At 39.1% G+C, this 18924-nt stretch overlaps 1 protein-coding gene across 1 annotated transcript; it reads right to left on the reverse strand.

Annotated features, from left to right (window-relative positions):
* Positions 1-50: 50 nt before the first annotated feature.
* Positions 51-17229, reverse strand: PRAS40 (Proline-rich Akt substrate 40 kDa). Its single transcript, XM_017169330.3, has 4 exons — positions 16603-17229; positions 1082-2249; positions 850-1019; positions 51-782 (listed from the first exon to the last, which is right to left on the reverse strand). The coding sequence occupies exons 1-4, from the start codon at positions 16831-16833 to the stop codon at positions 666-668; spliced, it is 1686 nt and encodes a 561-aa protein (XP_017024819.1). The 5' UTR covers positions 16834-17229; the 3' UTR covers positions 51-665.
* Positions 17230-18924: the final 1695 nt, after the last annotated feature.

The following is an 18924-nucleotide window of genomic DNA, read 5'->3' on the forward strand; positions in this document are numbered from 1 at the left end:
GGGGATTCAGGATTTACAATATACCCAATACTAAAACGAAAACAACGACATTAGATTGAACGCTCTTGTGGTGCGTCTTGCTTTGCGTCACAGCTGGGGAGCTGATGGCATTCTTTATGGTTTCTTTATGTTTTTTTGTATAATATATATATATATAATGTATGTATATGTATACTAGATTATTCATTGTATAAACTAACAACATCATCAGTATCAGTATCAGTTAGTTAACTCAATGTGCAACAGCCAACGACAGCCGTACTACACTCGTCGTACGAAGAAAATACACATTTCCAATCGAAGATCATCCGAAAAAATGAAATAGAAACTTATAGGCGATAATATTATTAAAGAAAATTGCAAACTGTCTGCTTAGTTGGTACTTGGTAGTTGGTAGGTGGTGCGTATGTGGTTTCATGTGTGGGTGTGGTTAGATGAAGGACATGTTGTGTTTGTTTGTGTGGAAGGCGCTTCGTGTGTGTTGTTGTGTCCTTGTTTCGTTGAGCAACTAATTTAGTTTAGGTAGCGAAAACAAACAATCAATCAAGGCGGCTGGGCTACAAGCTAACAAAGTATGCAGATTACGAGCTGATATATATATATATATATATTTAAATATATATATGTGTACGTAGTGGTGACTCCTAAAATCCCCGCCAGCGCCGCTAGCCCTCAATCTGGGATCGCAGCCGGGGTCGGGGCAGATCCCCAAACACAGCCTCGCCATGGACGCTCTTGGTCAGCGCCTGGATGCTGGCCGCTATGTCTATGTTGTCCATTCCCTGTTTTAAACACAGAAACATTAGTAATCGCAAGTAAATAGGTTATAATAATCTCTGCTAATCTCACCTCCTCGCATCCCATAGCATAATTGTTATTGTTGGCCCCAGCAGCTCGCTCGGCCAGCGTGGTGTTGGCTATCTCAATGGGCAGGCTCCGGGCGAAGTTCATCAGCTGCGCCTGCGTGGGACGACCACCTCGCGTTGGTATGGAAATGGAGCTGTTCAGATCGAGAGCATCTGTGAAAGAATCGATAAAAATTAATATCTGGAATGGTTTAAATCACTAATCCTGAACCCACCTTCAGCTTCGTCGGCTGCCTCATCGTCCAGCACATTTCCCATGCTGCTCTCCTGCTCCACATTCTGGAACGGATTATGACGCGGTTGGTGCGACTCCTGCTGGTAGATCATGTTGCGCGGGTAGCTAGGCACCGGCACAGACTGCACCGCCGGTGCATCCACATCCTCCAGATCGAACAGGCAGTCATCCGCATCATCTGCAGCGGCCTGCGACGAGGTCACTCCATTGGTGGCCAGCATTTGGGTGGGTTGACCACCACCACCAGAACCGCCAGACGATTGCTGTCGGAAGGTGGGACTGTTGCCCACGCTCATGGGCGTGGCTTCTGGGGTGGCGGGCGGTGTGTCAAAGTGCGACATCTTCCTGGCAACCGAGGAGGCACCGGATAATGGCTGTTGCTGTTGCTGCTGCTGTTGCGGCTGCTGGTTCAGCGTGAGGAAGTTGGGTGGATGATTCAGCGTGGTGGTGGGCGTTGTGGGTCCATTCAACTCCCTCCGGCTGCTGATGGTATTCCTGCGCCGGGCAGTGGCACTCTGCGGCTGATTGCTAGCCACTTCCAGGGCGGGGGGCATGGCACGATCCAGCAGCTCCAAGGCCTGCTCGGGCTGCGCACGGATCAACCGCAGCAGCAGCGCCAAGTCCTGGTCCGACTTCTCCCGGAAGCTGTTCAGCAGCTGGAACTGATTGTTGGCATACCTCTCGATGCGACCGTTCGTCTCCATTATCTCCTCCTGCAATCGCGCCTGCTGATAGGCCTGAATCATCCGGCATCTCTGTGCCCGCGCGTCTATTGAACTGGCGAACGCCTTGCCTAAGCTCAGGCTGGATGCTGAAGCTGATATACCACTGGTAAGTCCCTCAGGCAACGAATCCTTGCCACTGTCTTTGTCCATGTCCATGATCAGCAGCTCGAAGGTCTCCGAGTATAACTTGTTGGATCTGCGCTGCGCTAGTTCCTCGCTGCTGCTCAGCAGCCTGAGGTTGATGAGGTAGAGGGTGGGCGTGGCCCCGGCACCGGCCGTCAGTCGCTTGGCGCACAGCACTTCCTTGCAGTTGATGCACAGGGTCAGCTGCCAGCTTTGGCCAGCGGCGTCCAAGGTGAGGCCATATAGCAGCTCTCGCTGATTGATCACGGCCACGTTGAGGTCTGGAATGGGTCCATGGGCCTGTAAAGATAAAAAAAGTTAAGAAAATTAGTTATGTTTCGATGGATATTAACATAAATAAGTAGAGGATTTAGTAACGTTAACTTGTACTAATATTAAATCCCTTAATTTACAATATTTATTCAGCTTTTTGCCAGTGAACCCCTTCACTTTTTTTATGACTGTTTTGATAAGGGTTTCCCCACACAGTCTGGTCAATGGCTGATAAAGTGGATTACCAATTTCCCCGACCTCGATCCCAACCCATATTTTCTTCGATATTTACTCAGTCAGACAGACAACCCCGCGCACACAGTAGTTCAAGTGCAAATTTGTCAATTATGTTCGTTTCGAGTGCTGCACCCGAGGGAGGACTTATCGGAGAACAAGAGACCGATGATGAACACCGAAAACAACAAACAATTAGTGCAATGGCAAAATGCTGTTGGGGCCCAAAAGAACAAAGAGTACAATGCAGACTACTTGAATTATTCAGTACGTAATGGTGACACAGCCAGAAGATGTGAGGATGGGTAAACAACAAGCTCTGATATCAAACAATCAATGGGAAAAGATATGGCAAACATTAGGAAAAAACAAACCAGACAATCATCATCATAATGCCACTAGACTATAAAAGTTACGAGACACGGCTTTATACTATACAAACTATAAACAACTATTCCCATAGCCCCCCTTTAAATTAAATGGATAAATTCCTACAAAATTCCCGCATTTTATGCACTATAATTCCGGCATGTTTTCGTTCCACGAAATAGCACGTGTTTGCCGACTGACACAGGAGCGAAAAGCACTTTTTATAGACGTGCTCGGCTAAATTTGACACTTGCCTCCAACACAATTCAAGCAATAATATTCATATAACCCGGACGACGGACGACGGGCGACAATAAACCAGACGGGGCAGTGGTTAGGGTGTGAGGGGGTGATACAGGGAATTAAATTGAATTAACGTATGAAATGCAAACGTCAACAGAAATCAAATAACAATGTTGCCCACCCCTCCAAGTATGGTATCTCTTCCTTCTCCGGGACTGCATCAACCGAACATAACCCATCCACATTATCCTCTTCAGGTGAAGATAATTATGAGATCATGTCCACAGAATGCATATCCCATACAAACTCAACTTTGTTTTGCTTAAAAATTACCATAACACCAATAAACAATTTAATTTTAATGCAAATATTGACCAAGTTTGGCAAAAAATATAAAAAATTTTGGTTGAAAGTCAGTGAAAACAGTTTAATTTGTATGCAAATTCATTAGCTGCTGATATAATAATAAAATATTATTTGAATAAAATATATAGTAGAAAACAAAATGAGCTATATTTGTGGTATGCAAATTCCTCCATCACTATTTATACATATTGTTTAAACTTAACCGAGTGAAGCCAATTTCCGGCATTTTCAAATTGCAGCTGCATTCGACCAGGCATCTTCTTTTCTAAAATTGTTTTCATATCCATTTTGGACAATAACAAGTTGTCGGTTTAGCTCACACCCACTCGAAAAATATTGTTTTTAATGCAAATTCCAAACTTGTTTACACTCGGTGCGGTGCGGTAATATCTAATCAGCCACAGTCGCTTGGCGACAATAATTATATGAATGAGGCACAAATAAAAAGCCAAAGAACAACAAAAAGAAAACGAGCCCGGTAAATAGCAACAAATGACAATGCAAATGCATTGTTGTCAAGTGTTTTGGCATGTTTGTGCTGTTGTTATTATTATTGCTGCCAGCCAGCCAAACGCATAAACATATTTATGGGCTCAGGCTTATTTGCTCAGTTTAAAATTGCAATTTTATGACTGTTTTCGTAGCTACAAGAGTCTGGGCTCTGGCCTGTTGTTTTTCTTGCTGCTAATTTGCTTCGCTGATACCCTGTAGTGGGTATGAGGTATGATTAACCTAGGCAGATGTCTATTGATAACCAGATTAGATTGTGTCGAAAAAATGGGGTGTACATTGTGCACAATCGAAAGGAACACTTGTTAATGGTTTTTAATTTTAGATTTATGACTTTATCTGCTGAATATAATTAAGATTGCCAACATTTATTTGACCTTGATTGAGGCAATTAAATTTAAAAATGGGGTCGATCAAATTGAGTATTTCCTTGTGTTTTATCGTTATTTACTTTACTTTTCTTAACTTAGAAAAGAGAGTCCTTGTTTGTGTAGAAGATCCTTCTTGCTCTCTCTTTCACGCTTTGCCTGCAATGTACAAGCAAAGCTTCCTCACGACCTTATAAATTCCATTCTGTAAACTGGTCTTTGACAGTGTCACAAATTTTTCCACTCCGATTACAATTGATTGGCATTCCAGCTCTGTTTTTTGGTTGTTTACAAGAAAATAAGTCAAAATACCAGGGTAACTGGGCAATCGATCATCGCTGATCGCCATCCATCATTCATTCTTGATATTTTTTAGCGTTATTTACAGTTTTTATGGCCCGGCTGGCTAAGCTTAAAGTGGGTGTTTTTCTTGTTGACTTGCTCACGGCTTGGCCCCGACCGCCTGACATTATCAGTTTGGGCTGTAAAACTTTGAGTGGGCTGTCAGGCAGCTAGCTCCCTCCCCCTTGTGGTTCATCCAGGATAAAGAAAAGAAAGGGAATTTGTTTTGCCCCCTTTTTTTTACACAACACATTTTGTAAGAAGTTGCAGCATGCATCTCTCGCTCGTCGTTTGCGCCATTTGCCAAGTGTCAATGACTCTTCTTAGTGACTTTCAGACTGCAATGACAATTCAACAATTGAAGGCAATTCGCTTGAGTTGCTTAATTAACGTAACTGCCTCCTCTCTCTCTCTCTGTGTTCGAATTATCGACTTCTCTGGCTTAATTGAAATTAAATGTCTGTGCTAATTATGCTGTGGCGCCACCGTTTGGCTAATTAAATAACCGACTTTGACGTATGACCGTTTGTTTTATGGCCAGGCCCGCGCACATTTGATTAATTGTAATCGCTCTTCGAGTCTTCTGCCCGAAAAAAGAATACAAAAAACAAATCAACCAAAGGTAAAAAAAGCAACAAACGTAAATAATAATAAATAAAACATGGCGTGTTCTTGTTGGATAAGCTTCTTCTGAAAGAGCTAGGAAACAGACGGACACAGAGCTCAGCTGATTCGCCCGGAGGAAACGCGACGAGGAGCACGTAGTTCAGTTGCAGACGCCGCTCGCATATCGGAAATCAATATAAATCGTTTTAATTGAAGCCCGACATATAAATAATGTATGCAATCTAAAGGGAATCAGTTGCAATTGTGCCAACTGTCGAATTCGTTGTCAAACTGTCAGCGAGAAACGGTCGTGGATCTCTTAATATGCACAATGGCTATGAAAAAGACGTCTAAAAATGTCTTTAAAAAACTGTCTACATAAAATGTATATTTATGGGGAACACTTGGGGGAATAATGTGGACTTTATTAATCTTATAAAGCAAAATACAAAAGGATTCGGCTGTTATTGCTGATCAAGAATATATATTATTTATAGGTTCGATGATAATGAAATTAAAAAATTGTTTATTGAAGATGTTTATTATCATTCTATATGAAAAGTAATAGTTATAATGTTTTTTTTTGACAAGTAAACAATTAAATCTATAAAAAACCAAAACGTCTTGACATTAAAAACAACCTAGACAGATTAAAAAACGTTTAATGACATACAGCATCGCATAATATAGTCATAAAGTTATATAGCCATAAACCCAAGAGTTATGTTTTGGATTCAGACGGGAAGTAAAGAGTGCATTTGAGAGCTATTTGGTTATGCTAAATACCTGATAACGAAGGCTTTTAAAGCTGTTGCGCATTTGAGTTGCCCTGTTCGAGTATTTCTATTTTAGTTTTATTTTGTATAATTTTTAATTCTATCCGTCTGAGCAACGACTGAAACAATTGAAATTCATATCAGAGTGTCTGGCTATGCAGATCCCGATCCGGATCCCCCTCCTCGTCCGGCTTATACAACCAGAACGATTCTCATAAAACAAACAACTTTAGAGCTCTCAATGTGTGTAATATTTTTTTCGCATTTTGCACATTGCTGCATAATTAATTTGTTGCTGTCGTTGTAGCCACTGGGTGTTGTGTAGTGTAATTGATTGCCCGGCATTAATTAAGCGGGCGGCCCGCCCGACACTCGATGTGTCTAATGGGTCTACTTAGGGTCTGACAACCTCCACAACGAACGTCTGTCCGATTTTCCCCGTGCCATTTTCTCCTTCTCTTTTTTCTTTTTTTTCTACATTTCAATTCGCTTTGCATTTTGTGCTGGCAGAAAAACAAACAAACAACTTAGACTGTGACCAAAGGTACAGACTAGGGCCAAATCAGATGTTTATGACAAAGATTATAAATATTTGAGGTCATTATAAAACACACGTGTCTCAAACTACAATAGTCACATGTAGAAGGGTCATTTTAAAAACCATATTTGATAATATGATAATTTTTCAAAACTAGTATTCTAGAACCTCAGATAGACCTATTAAGAGAGGATCCATTAAAATGTCTTTTTGTATATTCAAATATAACTCGATTTATATTTCAATTAGGTTTCGTTGTTTTAATATGTTGGTATTTATTTATACTTTCAGGGAGGCTACGCGATAAGCTCTATATTTATAAATATTTTTTATATTTTATAGAATTAAAAAGCAAGTCATTTTAAAGACTTCCACTCGGTGGCTCTTTATCAATATGGTATTTTCTATGCCAAGGGGAAAAGTGAAGAGGGGGCATTAACCTGTTGCAAGTGTTAGCACCTTCGTTAATTACCAATCAATCAGGCCATCAATCATCCGTGTAGCTGGCACACCTTTCGCCTAAAAACAACCGAAAAAAAAAACAATAGAAAATAGAAAATAACAATCATTTGCTCCGATTGACGCATTTTCCTTTGTTTTGTTTTCCATTTCTATTTCTATTTTCATCGGATTTTACTTTTTATTATAGCTTTGAGATAACTTGCCTTGTTTCATTTCATTCGGCAGAAACCGAAACTGAGCCAAAAAGAAAATAAGTTGTAAACAAATCAACTGGCAAAAGAAACTACGAAAATAATCTTTTATAGATTTGGATCCCCCCTGGGCCCCCTGCTTGCAAAGGGGATGCGGGGTGGGCTTTGGGGTGCGACTTTGTTCGCCTCGCTGCTCACGAATAATACAATAATACCCTCTTCCTCTTCATTCTGTCTTTTTTTTCGGTTTTTTTAGTTTTGTTTTTTTGTATTTTTTTGTTAAAAAAAAGCAAACACATTTCGCTCTTCAGATACGTCGTCGTCGTTGGCCATTATCATAAACAACTTTAGACAGCTGGGGACACACGCGCGTGCGGGGCGTTTTCGCTCTTTCGGATTACGAATTGCCAATTTGTATGGCCGCCGCTTCAGTCTGGGCTCATTTTTCGAAAAATTTCCACTACTTTGGCCAGTCCCTGTCCATCTAGGGTCTTTGTTTTGCTATGGTCTTCTTTCTCTTGGGGTTCTCTTCGGTTCTTGGGCCGGGCTACATGAGTCACTTGGGCGCTTAAGCCCCGATTTAATTCCCTATAAAAGTGTCTTTGGGTCACTTGATGGCTCAAACTGGTTTTATGCAGACTTAACCGGGCTTCTATCTAAAAAGGGTTCGTTAGGTTCTTTGTTTCTAAATAAAGGGCCTATTGAGTTGATGAAGAAATACATTTTTTTTTAAGCTTCTGAAAGTATTTAGAAGAGCCTATAACAAAGGGGTTCTGTTTTGTATAATTTCGTTTACAGGAACTTATTGAATCACTAGTTAAAGTTAGTTTAAAGAAGTGTTAGTATATTAAAAAAAAATTATGATGCTTTTAACTCTTTTAAATACTTTTCTGGGGCTATTTTAATAATAATTAAATTAAAAATTTTTTGTATAAAAAAGAAACATCGGTAATTCCCAAAAAAATATATGTAACTTTTTTACATTTGTTAGTTAATAAATTCAGGTTCCAGTTCTAATCTTTAAAATAATTTCTTTTTCTAAGAAAATTAATGGTTCTTATGTAAAATTTGTGAACCCATTGGGGAGCTTAAGCATTATTATTATAAAGCATTGTTGTTTTTCTTGTTTAAGCCCTCGTGTAATTGATTATCTTACTCGCCTTTCCCCACACTTCCCTGCTCGTATTACAAAATTAATTGCTGCCATGTTAACTTTCTAAACCTAATTTAAGCTTATTGTTTTTTCTTCATCCCCTTCCTCGTTCACACTTCCCTAATAAAATGTTGCTGCCTTATCTACGGGAAAAAAACAAAAAGGGAAAAATAATAAAAAAAAAAGCGTATCATTCAATGTCGTTTGAAAGCAAAATCTGATAAGGCCCTTAGACCCAAAACAACGCTTATAGTCTCGCCAGCCGATGGAGCACTCCACCCCCAACCCCAAGATATATATTCTCGTATATATATGTATGTTATGAATGCAATCGGGACTAAATAGAATACGGAATGGGGGAGGGAACGGGAGAGCGTTAGAAAGCTCTGGGAAACGTGCACACGTGTGCTTTGCGCCGATGGCAGATTAAGCGTTTATTTAATCGGTATGCCTCGAAAGGTGAGCAAATGCCTCGAAGCTCGATTGTCGGCACTTGGGAAAAAAGTATACGATTATAATATTATAATTATAATTATAATATTAAGCTTTTCTCGCTTTTGAAATAAAATTTCTGACGCAATTACCTTATATTTAAACCTCTTATTCTTATCAAAAAGGTAACCTTAGTTTCTTAAGAACTTTTGTGGTACGGTCATACCATTCTTATATTTTAAGAACTTTTTTTAAATATATATGAGCAAAAAAAAGTTTTAAAATTCGCGAAAACAAATTGCAATTGATACCAAATATGTCCACATTGCAGATATGATTACCATATTACTTACTTTTTGTTTATGTTTAGCTAATTAATAAGTTTAATTTCAATTAAATTTTGCTTATGCCAAACCAAAAAGCCCAAGACTATATACTACAATCAATAGTATTTGGAATTTGTCCCTGTGCATAACAGTAAATTAGGCGCAACAATGTTTGCCTACCCGGGCAGTGCCAAGCTGAATTCGATAGGAGTAGAGCCAAGATAGAAAAGAAGGGGTATGTAGGGGCAGAGAGGTGTGCCAGGCGTTATCTAAAAACTTTGACAAACAAATTTTCGTTGCCGTGGGTTCTGTGGTTTGCTCAGCGCACAGCCGGCTGGCTACAACTCAAATTTAATAAACAAACAGAAAAGATGGCGGCATTCTCGGGCCTGCCCAACGTCTGCTGTTAATTGTTAGTTTACTTGCTTTATACACACACTCGTGCATACACCTATACGGATCGGTATAAATAATAATATAAATATATGCCCATATACATACATTCCCTACTGGAATAATGAGATCATCTGTAGCGATCCCAGGAGAAACACCGACTTGAGACTGACTATTTTTGGAGCTGCCGAAATACGGAATTTGTTGATAGGAAGGTGATTATCAGTGTAAAGGGGCTATTTATAACTTTTTCATTGGATTTTACAAAAGAGGCAAATCTTTGTGATAAGATGTAAACACACTGAAAACTTTAAGGAAGGAAGATTTTATTTATTTTTGAGATAATTGTAATAAAGCAAGAATTACAGAATTCAAACACTATATCTTAACTATCAAATATAGTTTTACAATTTCTGTTATTTAAGAGACCTAGTTTTTTGCTTGTACACCTTTACACTTTTCAAACCCTATTTGCATATGAAATTTAGACGTTTCGGTCCTCTTGTATCGTGTTTATCCAAAGCAAACAAATCTGCGGCCGCACATTTGACACAGTTTTCATTATTTATTTATTTCTCGCCTGATTCTGCTTTTTTCTTTCCTGCTGCATTGTGTGTTGTTGTGTTGTGCCCCAGAGCAAATATTTATGCGAAACCATCATCATAATTGGGGGGAAGCGAAGAAATTAACCCCTCACCCGAAAAATCACGCAAAGCAAACGTGAGCGATCAGAGAATCAACCCCCCACCACAAACAAAAATCCCACCCCTTTTCGGATTCTTCATCCCTCTTCGCTTGCTGCTCACGCAAAATCAAAATATTCGCGTTTAGATATTTTGAAAATTGCTCGCTGCTCGCCAAGAAGAGGTGTTTGTTCGCTAGTTATTTTTAGACAGTCGCACACGGTTTCTCAATTCAAGAATTTATAGTTTTGTTTACACGAGATTGTAGAGTGATGCGGTGGTACTTACAAGGCCCACGGAAAAGGTTAAGAGTCTACGGTTCGGGCTCATTAAACTGCTCCAAAAGATTGGTTGGTTCAATGGAGAAGCGAAGCCCAAGTGTGGCTTTTATTACCCATACGCCCTGTATGCGTCCGAATGCCTTCCCCATCCAAGGTTATATTTGTTAAAGATTAACATTGGTTTTCAATTAACCGACACGCGCACTTTGAGCAGCTGTGGCTATAAAGGGGGATGGAGGAAGCCAGGGTGGTGGCGGACACTGATTGACCACAGTGTCCTTCATCTGGGACTCTGGAACAATGAAGCTCCGAGCTCTGACCTTGTGTGATATAACGATAGCAGACTCCTGCTGGGGGGATGATTTGTGGCTTTTTAAACGGGGCCAGTGAATTAAAGTAGAGTAATCAAGATTTATTGAAGCAAGATCTCTTAATTAAAAATTAAGTGGTAAAAGATAAACTCATGGTAAATTAATAAATATAATTTCTTTGTTTATAAAGTTTAAGCTTTGAAAACTACAATGGTATTGAAAAGGTTTCTGTAGCAAAAAACTATTTTAAAAGGTTTTAATAATTTGAGATTAGGAAAAAGATATGTATATAGGCCACAAGACCTGAAAGACCTATAAATATTTTTAATTTCCCCAACTGATTTCGTCAGCTTTAATTGTTGTTGCACCGTCGCAGACAGCTATTAAGCCCACATCGCCTGATTTGTGATAAAATAACGACTTCTCTCCGCCGCCAACTTGGGCCACTTATCATCGTTCCCTTTACTATTATTGTTACACCCAACCCGGGGGGACATAAGTACACATATTGTAGTACTCCACGATTCACAGACTTTACATATGTGATAATGGCTATTTTTAGAGGCCCACAAACGTTGTCATTGCAGCCGCGCCTTATATTTTCCCTCCATTAATATATAACTTGTAACTGATTGATAACTCGTGTTGCTGCTGCTGTTTGTTTTGTTGTTTTGCTTGAAGTCGGTGGATTGGAAAAGGGTTTTCGGTTTCATAACACGATTAACTGGGCTAAAAATAAACATGGGCATTAGCATATGAATGCAGCTGCCGATCGTGGTTGTTTTTATTCATCAAAACTTGTTTTTTAATCCACTAAAAGATCAGCATTAAAAGATATGTAGATATTTCCGCAGATGATCGAGAACTTTCTCGAAATCTCAAGACCCTTAATCATTTCAAGTTTCTAATCGGTATTTGTAATCGCAAAACAAATGCAATTTCCAATAGAGCAAAATTTAAAGGCAGACATCAATCGTCTGACGACAACAAGACTGCCGGCGATCGCTATACTATATACATTATAATGCCATATTGTACGAGTATCTGTAACAGAACGTGTGTGCTTGTGTGTCGCAGCGCTTTTACCGTTTGATAACCTAGAAAAAAAGACTACATAGGTGTGTTTGTGTGCGTGTGGGCGCTGGACAAACGAAAATTGATAAGAGGCGTGCGTGCAATCAAAACTCGCCAGCTTTTTCTTCTTCTTTTTGTCGGTTTGAAGAGCACTGAGCACAATCATATCATCATAGTAGCTCTCAAACTGTAAGAGATCAGAGACTCTTTTTTTCTTTATTTTATAGGTTTTTGTAATTAGATTACAACTGGGGTTTTATTATTACACCTTTTAATAAAAAGGAAAATTACTAAGCCTTCTAAAAGTTTCTAACCTTGTAAAGAATATTCTAATAAATAGTTTAGATTTAGAACTTGATGGTATAGTTTTAACAATTAATATAATAAAAGCGTTTAGTTTATTATCAAGTTATTTTACATTTCATAGTCTTAAGATTTAATTTTAAACGAAATGTAACATAAAGATAATTCCGTTTATTAATCCCAAGTTATTTCATTATCATTTGCCGCTGCCATAAAACCCATTAGTACCAATAACCACAAATTTGTGTTATTTCTGTATTCAATTATGATTGGCAGATGTCATGTTCGGAGCGAATTTCAAAATGAAAAGAGCCTATTGTCACACAATTTAATTTGTGTGTCATACAAAACATAGGGAAGTTCGAGAGATGAACAAAATTCGAGCATAGCCTTGTAATAATAGCTCATCAAGAGATGTCGTATCTTGCCATATGTCGTCCAGCGTTTCAACAAATTTGATGCATAAATTCATAATTTAAACATTTCGGTGGTGCCTACGCAGTTGAGAGCTTTGCGGGAAAAAGAGTGCGTAGCGGCGGAGCGGCTGTCAACTGGCCCATCAAGTGGGCCCGAAAAAAACCATTCGAATAGCCGAGCTTCCTCCATCTCTTAGTGCCTTAGTGACCCCCTACCCAGCTTTTGAATATATATATTTGTATATATTGTGCTCGTGAGTCTTTTGTGTGTCTACACATAGGAAAACTGTCTATCAAATTGGGATTTTTCTACCCAAATAAAAACTATCTGAGGTAATCTTTTTAGAGATTATTATAAAAACAGACTTTATAAATACATAATGCTAATATAAAAACACCGTAAAATTTTCTAATGAATAACTTTCGATTTTGTTGCCTGTTTGAAGATTTTTGAGTAACTCCCCCCTCTGTTTTTGCGCCCAGTGGGCTTTTCGAAGACTTCTCCGCCTCATCCCGGACTCCATCCGATTTACGGCGGTCCAGTACACCCGGCCGGTCGCATTTGGAAATCTCGAAAACTTGTTTATCCAACACACAACACAAGCTTGCGCGCACACTCACACACGCTTATGCGGCAAAAGCAAAGAGATGGGGGAAAAAAATTATAAACAAGTTTTTTGTTTTGTATTTCGGCTCGGCTGTTGTTGTTCTTCCTCTGCCTCTGTCTTTGCCCCTACACCCCCCAAGCCACCCCCTCTTATGGTGCTCTTTGTGCTTTTTACTTCTTGCTTGTGTTTTGTCGCTGGTTTCGTAATTTATTCTAAAAGCGTTCCGTTTTGGCTCTATATAGAGAATAAACATATATACACACGGGCCTGGCTGCCAGCCTCTACATACATACATACATGTATATATCTTTTATACAATGTGGATGGATATATGCCATGATGTGTATTTGAATAAAAGTAATACCCTGAGTGACATTCGGATATGACATATCATTTGTGAGTTGTTCTTTTATTATGCAATCACAACATCATTGTCTTATTTTTAATATGCCGACGTCCTGAGTAATCAATTATTTAATTATTTAGGTATAAAATTATTTAAATTTGTAGGAAACTTTATAAAAAGTAATACATGAATGATCCTAATGGATCCTCATTATGTAGTAACTTGTTTTTCTTTCCTACTAAATTCTCTTCTTAGGGTATTTGTGATTCGATGTGTATTTTTCAACATTTATATTTCTTATTTTCTACGGGGTTTTGTTTTGTTTTGAGCTCTGAATTATTCAAAATAACACTTTTGGTCTATTTGCCTGTATTGTTGTTGCTGTACGCCTCAGCGCTTTTGAAGTGGGTGCAACACAAAAACAACAATATGGTTATATAGTCGCAATATCTGCCGATCTCTAAACCACAAAAACAACACAACAAAGTACAAATAACAAGACGTAGCTTTATTGAACAATTCAATTTTGCTCGATTCGAGTTACCAGCCTGCGGTTTGGATGTGCAATTGTTTAATGAAAATAAAATTAAAAGAGGAATTAACAATTACAATTATGAACCCTGCGCACTTTCCCACCTTATTCTCAAACTTCGAAATTTGGTCACTCTTTCTCTCCCTCCCACCCTCTCAGGTGCTGTCAAAATGTGACAAGTGCCGGCAAAGAAATGAGAGGGAATAGAGAGATTTAACCTTGAAAAGTGTGGACAAGACAAGACGGCAATGACGCAGAGAACTTGATTTAGATTCTGTTTCGGATTTGGATGAGAAGGTAGAAAAACCCCAAAAGTATGATGGAAAAATACAGTACAATTAAATATTAACCATTACATGCATACATTTTGAGGTATGCTCTATTCCCGCAGGAAGATAGTACACATAAAACATTTATTTATGCCAGCTCACAAAATAAACAAATAATTCTATTAGACAAAATGTGTAAATAATTATATTTATCAGTCGTGTACTACAAATAAATAAACACATCTATACATTAAAAAGTAGGGAAGAGTTCTTAATGGTAAATTTATGAAGGGAAGCCATAAACTTTATTGCACACCAATGTCAAATATAATAGAACCCGTTTATGGCTCCAATATATGCACATAATTTAACTGAAATATGGCACAAATAAATTACTTTATAAAAGGGAAAAGTAAGTAACAATGGAAAGTCCCTATTTCTTTGCTAATAAAAACCTCAAATAAACAACATATTTATTTCTTCAAGATAAGTAAATAAGGGGATCATAAAATACATCTAAATACTTTTTCTTTTCAAAAATTCCCCACGTAAACAATGACTAATGGAATGTTCATTGTGGGGTGTCTTAAATTGTACCTTATTCTCCTGGAAAGTTCAAATAAACAACTTAACACGTCAAAATATAGATATGGTAAGTAGCGAAAACAGATAAAAACTTTACTTTGTTCGAAAGATAGTTAATTGTACTTTAAAGTACCTATCATTTAATTAAACAGTTATTAATGTTGTTTAAATATCGCATATTAAGGATCAACGAATTTTAAAATTAATAACACAATTTTAATTAAAGATTGATTTTTTTTTTTTATATAAACAATAATCCATTTAAAGTTAACACAAGTCAATTAAAACTTTTATTTATGTATATGAAAGATTGTTAAAAAATAAACAAAATTTACATACTTTCTGTAAATCAGATTAGTTGCCTAAAAGTTCCAAGAAATCCGCAACATCCTAAGTAAATAGTGCCAAAAAGTGGAAAAGCGTTATTATTAACCCATGAACTTTTGCCAACTGACTTCAACACTTAACCCCTGAATGCCAGGGACCGCCCTTTTTGTGACGTTTTATTATAAATTTATTTTTTGTGGGTTTTTTTTTTGGTAGCGAAAACAAAGTGGAAATTCTCGGTACGAAATTATGCAAATTATTTACAACTGAGGGCGTGACAAATGGAGGGCAGAGGCGCATAAATCATAAAAAACGCGAGTGAAAACGACGAAAAGTAACGTGAGGGAAAAACAGAAGCTGACGCAGGAAACTAAAAATACGAAAATACCGGCGATCAGGTTAAAAAAAAAGAAGAAATAAAGAGAAGCGGACGAAAAAAGAAAACAGGGTGTTCCTGTGTAAAAAGGAGCGGCGGATAAACAGGTGCGGGAAGGGGGATCTCGAGGAGCGGAAGACGGTGGACAGAGGAGAGAGATGCGAGAGTTGCACTTGGGCAGGCCAAAAATAAACCAGAATGTGAGGATTGCTCACGATTTTCCCATGAGCAGCGAATGGATGACCCTATTTTTCCGCTACCCCTGCCCTTCCCAGCAGTTCCCGACCATTCCCTACATCCCTATCCCGTCCCTTCCATACCATTTTCCATGCCCATTCCTATTACCATTCCCGGTTCCCGATTCCAGGCCTATGGTCCTATGTTTGCCTTCCGCGTGTGACTGCATGTGTGTGTGTGACTGTGCGTGCCTTAAGAATAGGCGGCACAGGCAGAAACGGCGAAAAGCAAAGGCAAAGGCAAAAGCCATAGGCCGGCACACAAAGCATAAAGAACGATAATAAACACACACCAGCACACTCCGCGCACAATACAAGGCAAATACAGTGAAAATCGCTTAACAATTACCCGATTTGAGGGGAACCTAAACTAGTTTTCAGCTCCCTGAGATTATATCGCATAAATGCGGACATGGTATTGCGAAAATAATCGCTAGAGCCTTTTTCGTTCATATCCCCTTAAGTTTTTTCTATAAACAAATCTGGCTTGGCTTCCTTTATCCTTGATATCCACTGTATTCCCGCGAGAGCAGAGCGAGCGAGCATAGGCCTTTTTCGCCCATTGTTGTTGCTTTTTATGCTGCGCTGTTGTTGCCTTTGGCTTCGCCTACCCCCCAATCAATACTGGAACACGCTCTCGCTCACTCTAACGCACACACGAGAACCGTATTCAGAACGATAGCACTAATCGGGTGACGAACTATATAGTGTACATATCACTTACGTTCTTGAAGAAGTCCATGAACTGGCTGTGGTAGATGAAGTCCCTGGGATACTTCTGCTGGAACACCTGCGACAGCAGGATCGACAGTGGGACCTCGCCGGCGGCCGTCCCGCTCGCACCTGTAGTGCCATTGCCGTTGCCGTTAGAATGGAACCCCACTCCCCCGCTGGTGCTGCGCTGCAATTTCGAGGTCGAGGCAACGAAATTCGAGCATTTGCACGAGATCAACATGATTTGTCCTGCAGCTTTCTGTTTTTGCCGGGTCTGTGATAACGGTATTGCCTGCCGATATCTTCACACACACTCTTCTATTTCACTCTGGCGTAAGGACACACTTTAGTTCTTCTTCTTGTTCTCCTCTTCACCTCCTTATTTGTATTTCGGCAAGCGCAAAACAGCAACAACAACACGGGTTGCAAGGATTCTCGCGTAGTCCACGGTTTTGTTTTCGATTTTTACTCAAAATAAGGGCTCTTTAGTTTAGTCAGAGCGTGTTAGCGTTTGTGGGAGTTTACAGGCTTGGTTTTTACGGTTTAATTAAAGCGCTTGCAGACGAAAACAGTCGAAAATCAGCCGACACAACGCACCCACGACCGACCGATTCAATTTTCTTTTGTTTTGCTTTCCGCTCTTTCTTTGCCAGCGATGTCACTTCAGAGAAAAAGCTAGATTGCCGAAAAAAAACGGCTAAAAAAGCGGTCTGGTACTTTTGGTCGCTGGGACCGAAAAGTCTGGCAACGCTGGTAGGTGGTGCAGCGGCGTTGCCAGACTTTTGAGTCCCAGCTACCAGAGTTGCCAGACTTTTGAGTCCCAGCGACCAAAAGTACCAGATCGTCAGTGTCCCAGCGACCAAAAGTGCCAGATCGGATTATTCCTCCCGATTTAGCGGGAAAATAGCTACATTTTCAACGCTGGTCGCTCGTTCATGTGAGGTCTGGCAACGATGTGAACGTTGATTTAAAAAAGACGTTAAAGTTTTAATATTATATTTAAAATTCAAGGTGACTTTTTTTTTAATTTACACCGATTCATGACATTATTATTTTGGAAAGTAAAATTAAGGATTCTGTCTTTTAGACCCAGACTGGCATTCGAATCGCCTTATATGTTTTTTCTTCTGAAGAATTACACCTTGAATTATTTCATTAAAACGACTGGCCACTAATTATGAAGCCACGCTTTAATGAGACATTAATTTAGCAGCAATTATCTTCTTCCTGAAAATTCTGTTGTATTCCTGTAATTGCGATTTCCAATAGCAATTGCATTTTTAAAGTAGTACTTCCGGTTTCTGCTCCTTTTTGGCCACAGTAGAACCTCTTTAAATTAAATCCAAAACGTTTATTTATTATTTAAATTGAAAAAGAAAACTATTCTTATGTATGCAAGAAAATTCTGTAACTATTCTTTATTGGAAGCAACATTGAGCCATATTCAAAATATTTCACAAATTCTATAAACCCCCTGACTTTTATACATTTTTAATTGAAACTCTTTAAAGTTTTATTGGCAGCAATGACAAATGTCTGGTTAGTTTCACGAGCGAGGTATTTACTATCAGATCGTAAGGGCTTGACCCAATTTGAAACCGAGTGATAGAGAGACACGAATTAAAGAGGTAAAAGTTGGAACTACACAGAAAAGAAATTTGATCTCATATGGGAAAAATATTTAAATTGAATTTTTCAAAATATAAGTAGCATGATTTTTGAATAATTATTAGAAGTATTATTTTGGGGTTTGACTTCTTTATGATTAAAATTAACTCTTTTAAGTTTAATGTATAATTATAATAATAATTTTATAAATATCACCTTTAAAACATCCCAATTTTTATTTAGATGGCTTAAAACTAAAGTTCAAGCTGCACAGGCTCGCCTGTAGTCAGCATTCAAAATTGCCCCACAATTTGAAGGGGCTCCTTGACTTTCCCAATTCTGGAGCTGGAACTGGAGCGGGCTGAGAGGCTGGAGCCCGCCCCCTTCGTCATCGTCATTGCAGTGTCAATGAACGCGGCTTCAGGCAAGACCGGCAATCAAATTACAAGCCCGGCTCCGTGACGTACTGATCGGCTCTCTGAATCCCTCACTGATTGCCCAAAATAAACAACGACCGATACCGAGAGCAGTTTCGCTTTCATCGTGCGCTCGGTTTGTTTTAGTTGGTGTTTTTTGTGCGGTTTTTTAATGGCTTGATACCTGTTCACGTGCGTTTAGCCACTGGCGGAGTTTATAAAGGTTCGGATCGCAGCGAAGGGCGCCACAGTTTCTCGGAAAGACGCGAAGCTGCGTCTTGAGCCGCGCTCCAAAATCAAACATAATT

This window comes from Drosophila kikkawai, chromosome 2R (genome assembly GCF_030179895.1).
Source record: "Drosophila kikkawai strain 14028-0561.14 chromosome 2R, DkikHiC1v2, whole genome shotgun sequence".
NCBI lineage: Eukaryota > Metazoa > Arthropoda > Insecta > Diptera > Drosophilidae > Drosophila > Drosophila kikkawai.